General features: G+C 44.2%; 1 protein-coding gene across 2 annotated transcripts; it reads right to left on the bottom strand.

Annotated features, from left to right (window-relative positions):
• Positions 1-3,225: 3,225 nt before the first annotated feature.
• On the bottom strand, positions 3,226-8,324 carry LOC105285409 (mitochondrial tRNA-specific 2-thiouridylase 1). Of its 2 annotated transcripts, XM_026974737.1 has the most exons (8): positions 8,145-8,324; positions 6,841-6,957; positions 6,596-6,761; positions 6,333-6,517; positions 4,232-4,458; positions 3,980-4,147; positions 3,675-3,899; positions 3,226-3,447 (listed from the first exon to the last, which is right to left on the bottom strand). In XM_026974737.1, the coding sequence occupies exons 2-8, from the start codon at positions 6,914-6,916 to the stop codon at positions 3,328-3,330; spliced, it is 1,167 nt and encodes a 388-aa protein (XP_026830538.1). In that variant the 5' UTR covers positions 6,917-6,957; positions 8,145-8,324; the 3' UTR covers positions 3,226-3,327. The 2 variants fall into 2 exon arrangements, with proteins under 2 accessions (XP_026830538.1, XP_011347893.1); XM_011349591.3 differs by lacking the exon at positions 8,145-8,324 and having other exon boundaries at positions 6,841-7,316.
• Positions 8,325-8,805: the final 481 nt, after the last annotated feature.

The raw sequence follows: 8,805 nt of genomic DNA, 5'->3' as shown, positions 1-8,805 counted from the left end.
CCTTCTGAGAAAATTAATGAGATAGCACGAAGATTATTTGAATCTAGATTTTCGAATTTTCTATTCGAGATTAAAATATGCTTCTTTTCAATAATAAATATGATTGTCGCTATAGCGATGTTATTTTATGATAGATTAAAGAGTAATAGCATTAAGTCCAGAAATCTTTTCTGTGGGTGCAGCATCATTGGTTCCATCCGCTGGAAATCCTGATGATGAAAAAGAGCGCTGTTACTTATTGTACATCCTTTTTCTTCCATGTATTAGGTGTGTGCAAGTGTTTTCATTTTCTTGCACATTTTCGTTTTAGATGTATAAAATACGATCATCAAAAATTTCCTTGTTTTTACGATTTTCTCTCGAAAATTATTAAATATTGAATCCCTTTGCGAAAAAAGGGATTTTTTTCGCGTCTCGAAAGTACACCCTCAGAAAGGATTTCTGATAACAAAACGAAAAATATTCTTGACTAATTTAATCGTATTACAAGTATAAAAAGTATGAAAATCAAACAATTTTTAATTTAAATCAGTAATTTCTGTTCTTCTCTCTCGAATTAAATAAGATTGTCTTACTGTCTTGAGACAAGAGTACATGTACAAATTTATGCTTATATATTCTTGTGTGTAGAATAATTTGATATTAGCGCCACTTTATAGTAGGCTTTGTCGACGTCGACGCATCATTTTCTCGCAGTCGCTCGTCGACTCGGCGCTTCTGCGTCCTTTATTCGGATAAAACGGCCAATATTTATGTGTTGCAATCGAAAATCGGGAAAGATTTACAATGAATAAGTGCAATACTCTACAAGAAATATTAAAAGGTATGGAAATGTAAGTAAGTATATACAATATACTTACTTGAGAAATAAGATTCGAGATAAGACATTTCCATACCTTTTAATATTTCTTGTAGAGTATTTATTGTAAATAACAGAAACACTCCCGATTTTCGATTGCAACACATAAATATTGACCGTTTTGTGCAGATTCTACAAATTCTCTTAGAAGAATAGAATAAGATGTCTTTTAGATCTCACAATATTCTGAAATCAAGAATATTGTGAACTTGCTAGAAATTTGTATCTAAATCCTTCTGAGAAAATTAATGAGATAGCACGAAGATTATTTGAATCTAGATTTTCGAATTTTCTATTCGAGATTAAAATATGCTTCTTTTCAATAATAAATATGATTGTCACTATAGCGATGTTATTTTATGATAGATTAAAGAGTAATAGCATTAAGTCCAGAAATCTTTTCTGTGGGTGCAGCATCATTGGTTCCATCCGCTGGAAATCCTGATGATGAAAAAGAGCGCTGTTACTTATTGTACATACTTTTTCTTCCATGTATTAGGTGTGTGCAAGTGTTTTCATTTTCTTGCACATTTTCGTTTTAGATGTATAAAATACGATCATCAAAAATTTCCTAGTTTTTACGATTTTCTCTCGAAAATTATTAAATATTGAATCCCTTTGCGAAAAAAGGGATTTTTTTTCGCGTCTCGAAAGTACACCCTCAGAAAGGATTTCTGATAACAAAACGAAAAATATTCTTGACTAATTTAATCGTATTACAAGTATAAAAAATATGAAAATCAAACAATTTTTTATTTAAATCAGTAATTTCGATTCTTCTCTCTCGAATTAAATAAGATTGTCTTACTGTCTCGAGACAAGAGTAACATGTATACATTTATGCTTATATATTCTTGTATGTAGAATAATTTGATATTAGCGCCACTTTATAGTAGGCTTTGTCGATGTCGACGCATCATTTTCTCACAGTCGCTCGTCGACTCGGCGCTTCTGCGTCCTTTATTCGGATAAAACGGCCAATATTTATGTGTTGCAATCGAAAATCGGGAAAGTGTTTCTGTTATTTACAATGAATAAGTGCAATACTCTACAAGAAATATTAAACGATATGGAAATGTAAGTATGTACAATATACTTACTTGAGAAATAAGATTCGAGATAAGACATTTCCATATCTTTTAATATTTCTTGTAGAGTATTGCACTTATTCATTGTAAATAACAGAAACACTTTCCCGGGTTTCGATTGCAACACATAAATATTGGCCGTTTTGTGTAGATTCTACAAATTCTCTTAGAAGAATAGAATAAGATGTCTTTTAGATCTCACAATATTCTTAAATCAAGAATATTGTGAACTTGCTAGAAATTTGTATCTAAATCCTTCTGAAAAAATTAATGAGATAGCACGAAGATTATTTGAATCTAGATTTTCGAATTTTCTATTCGAGATTAAAATATGCTTCTTTTCAATAATAAATATGATTATATATGATAGTCGCTATAGCGATGTTATTTTATGATAGATTAAAGAGCAATAGCATTAAGTCCAGAAATCTTTTCTGTGGGTGTAATGACAGATAACGCCGAGATAATATTAATATAGAAGCTACGTTCATCTCCCTTTCTGTTCCCCCGTATTGCCAGGAAATGTCTTCCTTTTTTAGGGCGTTTCATGTTGAGACATTTCCCGTTTTTCATCGTCCACTCACTCTCGGTGTCGCAGCTTCCGACGGCCGGATAATCGTCGTAGTTGGGTAAAATGTTCCAACGAAATCTATTGTAATCGCTCGTGCTGATTTTCCCTGGGATGGCCTTCATCCTTATTAAAAGATCCGCCCGCGATGAAATTGCGGACACGTGTTACACATGTAATGTCACACGGATGATACACATATATGATGAACGACACTCTCATCCGACTAATCCTCTTAAACGATAACGCATGTCCGTGATCATTTTTACAATTCGGGACATTGATCGAGTTTATATGTATCGATAAAATATCGATTCTTTATAATTTATGTTCTAATCGCACTTGCGACGTTACGAATTTAAATTATCTCCCTCTTTCTTCCATTTTTTGCTGAAAAATTTCAGATCGATCGCAATGGTTATTTTAACACGTATGAGAATAATTTTATGTACTGAGAAGTATGCTGTGGATATTTCGGAGAAAAATAGAAAGACGGCAACTGCGATTCCGAGAATTAGCATCTCGATAGATACTCGAGTTTCTATTAGAGTCTGAAACTTTAAATAAATCCAACAATTCGTTAATTATACGTACATACGTTTCAGGCTGTATCGAAATTAAATACATATAAAAAACATATAATGTTACAATTTTAGCAATGTATCGTTTAATTTGGAATTGAATTGTTAGGACAAAAGAGAGCATCAGCATTTAAATGTACAATAAAAATCGCTGTATTTAAATAACGATATCCGCAAATAGCTCTTATTAACAAACAGTCTGTATTTACATCTGTACATTTAAAACGGATATTATATGGCATTTATGACATCACCGATACAGTTTTGCCGATTAAGTGCGAAGTAAGATGATCCAGGATACAATATCATCGATCCGCCCAAACATTCCTCGCCGGAGTAAAAAACGGCGTACTGAAATTCACACAAATCAAACAACATATTGATATCGCAAATATATAAATTATGCAACATATAATTTAACAACGTAGGCTGAGACTTCAGGGTTACAAAACGGCACAAATTATATTTTGCTTTGTTAAAATAAACAAGATTATTTTATGATTTATAATTTGCTCTGCTTTGCTTAAACAATTTCAATGAGAATAGACATAATTTCAGTACACGCTGCGAATTATTACCTGGCCCTTCGTAATCGCTCGTAAGGGCGCGCTGAGGCGCACGAACAACCGATCGCTGGGCGCCTTGTACACGTCGCAGGCGATCAACGGAGTCCTATGTTGGAAGCGGAAGTCGCAGCGCAACACGCCGTTGCATCGTAACTCGCGCGGCTCCTCGCTGATCCAGTGGGCGCCTCGCGTTACCAGAAAATCGGAGAACAACGACGGATGAGTCGAGCCGCCTGCCTGCGTCGCGAGAACACGATTAGTAAACGTTAACATTCTTTTTCAACATTTTATTTTACAGCTTGGTGTCCGTCGCGTACCACGAGGATGGTGTTCGTCTCTTGCTCCTTCCTGAACACGAAGTACGGCTTGAGGCAACCGCCGATCTTGCATCTCTGCCCTATCGTCCACTTGTGAATACCGTTGTGCCTGCCGATTTTCAATCCGCTATCCAAATCCACGTAATCGCCGGGTTTGTCGTCTATGTACTGCAACCATTAATAAATTTTCTTCGTTAATACATCTAATCTCACGTGGAATGCGATGTGACTCAGTGACTCGGTCTCTTTTACCTCGGAGATAAAATCTTGGAACTCACGTTTTCCCACAAAGCAGATACCCATACTCTCCTTTTTCCGCGCTATCTGATGCAGGCCCATTTCCACGGCCATCTTCTTCACACGATTCTTCAGGTAGTCTCCAAGAGGAAACATGCAGCGTCTCAAGGACTGCTGCGGCACTTGATTCAGGAAAAATGTTTGATCCTTGTTACTGTCGCGTGCTTGCAGCAGGCGTACGTCTGTGAAATTGTTACGGTCGCGTTATATTAGGAGTGTGATTTAGTTTTGAGGGTTTTGCAACAGATGACTGTAGTGTCAGTTTGTTCCAATAGCTGTTTCCGATAACTGTTCTTTCTTACAGTCTTGACATTATCCATGACATTTAGTAGCATTATAGCAATAACAGTCGTGTATATCATCGTAAAAATGCAACTTCCGAAAGCTCTTTAGCATTTTCGACATGCGTTGCTTTTGTTTTTTAATCAAAAGAAAACTGCGGCTCACGGTTATAGAATTCTTGTGGAAACTTATGGTGATTCTGCCCCATCAATTAAGACGCGTGAAGGACAAAGAACGCTCGGGACAACCAAGAAAGCTTGAAAATGCAGATTTCCAAGCATTATTGCACGAAAATCCAACACGATCCACTTCAGACCTTGCCAGAGCATTAAATGTTGATCGTACAACAGGTACCAAACATTTACATGAAATGGGAAAAATTCAGAGAGAAAGGAAATGGGTTCGACATCAATTATCGGAAAGTGCCATTTGAACATTTGCATTTCGTTGATCGCCAGGCAAAAAAAGAAGTCTTTTGTCTCGGATTGTTACTGGGGACGAAAAGTGGATCTATTTTGATAATCCGAAACGCAGAAAATCATGGGTGGATCATCAACATCCACTCCGAGAGGCAATATTCACGGTTCAAAAGTAATGCTCTGTATTTGGTGGGATAGTGTACTAAATCCGCATGAGACTGCCACGGCTGATCGTTATCGACACCAATTGTACAAGTTGAGGCAAGCATTGGACGAAAAACGACCACCAATTGCGAGCAAACGACGGAAAGTGATTCTTCTTCGTGACAACGCTCGACCTGACGTTGCGTTATCAGTGAAAGAAACACTATTAGAGCTCGAATGGCAAGTCTTACCGCACCCGCGTATTCTCCGGACATTGCTCCATGCGATTATTATTTGTTCCAGTCGATGCAACACGCGTTAGAGGATACACACTTTGATAATTTGGAAGAAGTGCGAAAATTCGTCGACGAATGGATCAACTGAAAAGAAGAGTCATTTTATCGTGGTGGAATCCATCTCTTGCCAGAGCATTAAATGTTGATCGTACAACAGGTACCAAACATTTACATGAAATGGGGAAAATTCAGAAAGAAGGGAAATGGGTTCGACATCAATTATCGGAAAGTGTCATTTGAACATTTGCATTTCGTTGATCGCCAGGCAAAAAAAGAAGTCTTTTGTCTCGGATTGTTACTGGGGACGAAAAGTGGATCTATTTTGATAATCCGAAACGCAGAAAATCATGGGTGGATCATCAACATCCACTCCGAGACGAAATATTCACGGTTCAAAAGTAATGCTCTGTATTTGGTGGGATAGTGTACTAAATCCGCACGAGACTGCCACGGCTGATGGTTATCGACACCAATTGTACAAGTTGAAGCAAGCATTGGACCAAAAACGACCACCAATTGCGAGCAAACGACGGAAAGTGATTCTTCTTCGTGACAACGCTCGACCTGACGTTGCGTTATCAGTGAAAGAAACACTATTAGAGCTCGAATGGCAAGTCTTACCGCACCCGCGTATTCTCCGGACATTGCTCCATGCGATTATTATTTGTTCCAGTCGATGCAACACGCGTTAGAGGATACACACTTTGATAATTTGGAAGAAGTGCGAAAATTCGTCGACGAATGGATCAACTGAAAAGAAGAGTCATTTTATCGTCATCTCTTGCCAGAAAGATGGGAAAAAGTTATAGAAAACGAAGGAAAATATCTTGAGCAAAAAAAACCCTCAAAACTAAATCACACCCCTAATAGCATCAAGGGGTTTTAAGTGTTGCAACAATTTTGTGAAATACTTGCTGGTGTCTTCTTGATAATTTTCCAGGTAGGACCCAAAGCTCGTTCTGGCGTAATGACCCGTCGCGATTGCGTCCGCTTGAAATCTCTTGCGCGCCAAGTTGAAAAAGTTGTTAAACTTGATGTTCCTGTTGCACAAAATATCTGGATTCGGGGTGTACCCAGTCTCGTACTTTTCTATGAGATCACTGAAAAAATTTAAACGAGAAAAATTGTAGTAAGATTAAATGATTGTGCTTTACGTTCGTTGTAAGAGAATTAATTACCTGAAGACCTCGTTCCAATATTCCTTCACGAAGTCCACCTGCATCAAGGGTATCTTCAGCCTGTCGCAGACCCATCGAGCGTCCTCGTAATCTCTTTCGACGGCACACGTTCCCGTTTCATCTTTAATGTCCCAATTTTTCATAAACACTCCGGTGACATTAAACCCTTCAAAACACAACGGAGGAAATTCTCATTAAACTACAGAGTAAGAAAGCAAACCCAACTTTCTTTGTTCTTGCCTTGCCTTTGTTTTTGATCAGCTGAGCTGCCACGGCGCTGTCGACGCCGCCAGATATGCCCACAGCGACGTTTCTAATCATCTCCACGGAGCGACTCGTCTCTTATCAATGTCTTCGCAGTCCTATAAAACAGAGAACATAATCCAGGCGTGCAAACCGACGTCGAGTGCAATTCGTGAATCCGCGCGCTCGCGGTTCCGCGTCCGACGCGCGGCTCGAGGAGGAGACTGCAACCGGACAAACACGTGGATGCCGTAAGGTTCCGATCTTTCGTCGATCACGTGATGTTACTCGAGCGGTGCAATAGAGCGTTCGCGCTTCGACGATGATGAAGCGGCGCGTGCGCTTCGCCGAGGCAGCTCGGCAGCCAATCCGCGCGTGGCTCTCTCCGGTCGCTGACCAGTCGAGCTCGCCGACAGATCGGCGTGAAACGACTGCGGCGGCTGGTGTTCCGCACGATGAATTACGGAGCGCGCGATCCGCGTGGCCGCGACACGCGCTGAAAATCGCGACGCGACGCCGGGCCGTTTTGCGCATTCCCATGACCCAGATTGCGATGGGGGGTTCGCTCGTCCCTTGGAACAGCTGTTGGCCGCGGGACGTGGGGAACGCTCGGGTGCTCGGCCAGCTGCGCGCGCACCTCGGCGCCTCGGAGGGCTCAGGGCCGTGCCGCGTCGCGGAAAATCCGCGATCTCGGAGCCGAGAGTGGAGCGAGAAAGCGAGCCGGCCGCGCGGGTAATTTCCCTCGCTCGGAGCATTCGAGTTACTCGACTTCGGCCCCGGGTCGCGCGAAGACGGAGGCGTCGGGTCTCGTTCGCGCGCGCGCGCGCGGAGCATTCAGATCGCGCGGCGCCGCCGACGGGAATCGATGGGGCGAAATTCCTACCCCGCGATGCTGAAATCCTGTCGCGCCGCGACTCCGGGGAGGAAGCGCGTCACGTGCCGGCGGGTCCTGCACGGTCGCGCGCGCCGCCCTCGCGCGTCGTTTACCCCGAGCTTCGCCGCTCGGCGGAGCGGCGTCGTGGGAGGCGCCAGCCGGCAGCGGCACCCGAGTGGTTGGCAACAGAGACGCCGCGCCAATACGCTCCTGCGCAGCCCGCCCCCCCACCACGCGCCCCGTCCCGCCGAGCGGCCGTCGGTTCCTTGTTTGCCATCACAAAATCCAATAGTTTGCCTTGTACCGCCGGGGGAGCGCGGGCACTCGCTGCTGCGGTTTCACGTACGCGTCTTCTCGCGGGGAGGAAAGAGTGCTGCGGCGACACCGCTCGACGCGGAAAAGATGCGGGTTGTCCCGCGTTTGTTTACCCACACGACGAGGTTCCGCGGCTGCTGAACGGTCGTCTCTCCCGCGCGCGCGGAAGTGAGAACGCGGTGGATTCCTGCGGGCGACCGGCCCGCCGAGCCCCGCCGATCTCTTGGTCGTGAAAAAACCGAGAGCGAGGAGAGAGGACGCCCCGGACGCACGGAAACTGCGTGCGACGAGGAGGAGGACGGAGAGAGCGCGAACGCGCGGGCGGAAGAGAGAGAGGCGGCGGCGACGACGACGACGGCGGCGAGTGGGGGAGGGGAAGATAAAGAGAGAAGAGGACGGAGAGCTTTTGTGTGCGAGGCTCGGTTAGTGCGCCTTCTCTCGGCCGCGGGGGACCGAGCTGGTGACGCGCCGAGGGCGAAGCGAGGAAGTGGACGCGCGATACTCGTCGTCGTCGGCGGGCCGCTGGGGAACGCGTTATGCGTTTGCGGAGAACATTGCGTAACGCAGCACCAGGGGCCGGCTAGCGTGCTCGGAGACGCAGCGGCCTCGTCCCTCGGCGGCGCGACCGACTGTGGCGCAGGGTCGCTGCCCAAGGGGGGGGAGGGAGACGGCGGAGGGGGGGGACGGGACGTTAGAGCGCGAGTCGCCGTGCCGGCGCGAGTTCGCGCGTGCATACGCAGCAGGAATCCAACCCGGCCGCCGCCGCCGCCGACGCGAT

The sequence above is a fragment of the Ooceraea biroi genome, chromosome 13 (assembly GCF_003672135.1).
Source record: "Ooceraea biroi isolate clonal line C1 chromosome 13, Obir_v5.4, whole genome shotgun sequence".
Classification (NCBI taxonomy): Eukaryota; Metazoa; Arthropoda; class Insecta; order Hymenoptera; family Formicidae; genus Ooceraea; species Ooceraea biroi.
Note: the sequence above shows the minus strand (reverse complement) of the source record. Positions and strands in the feature narration are given on the sequence as shown.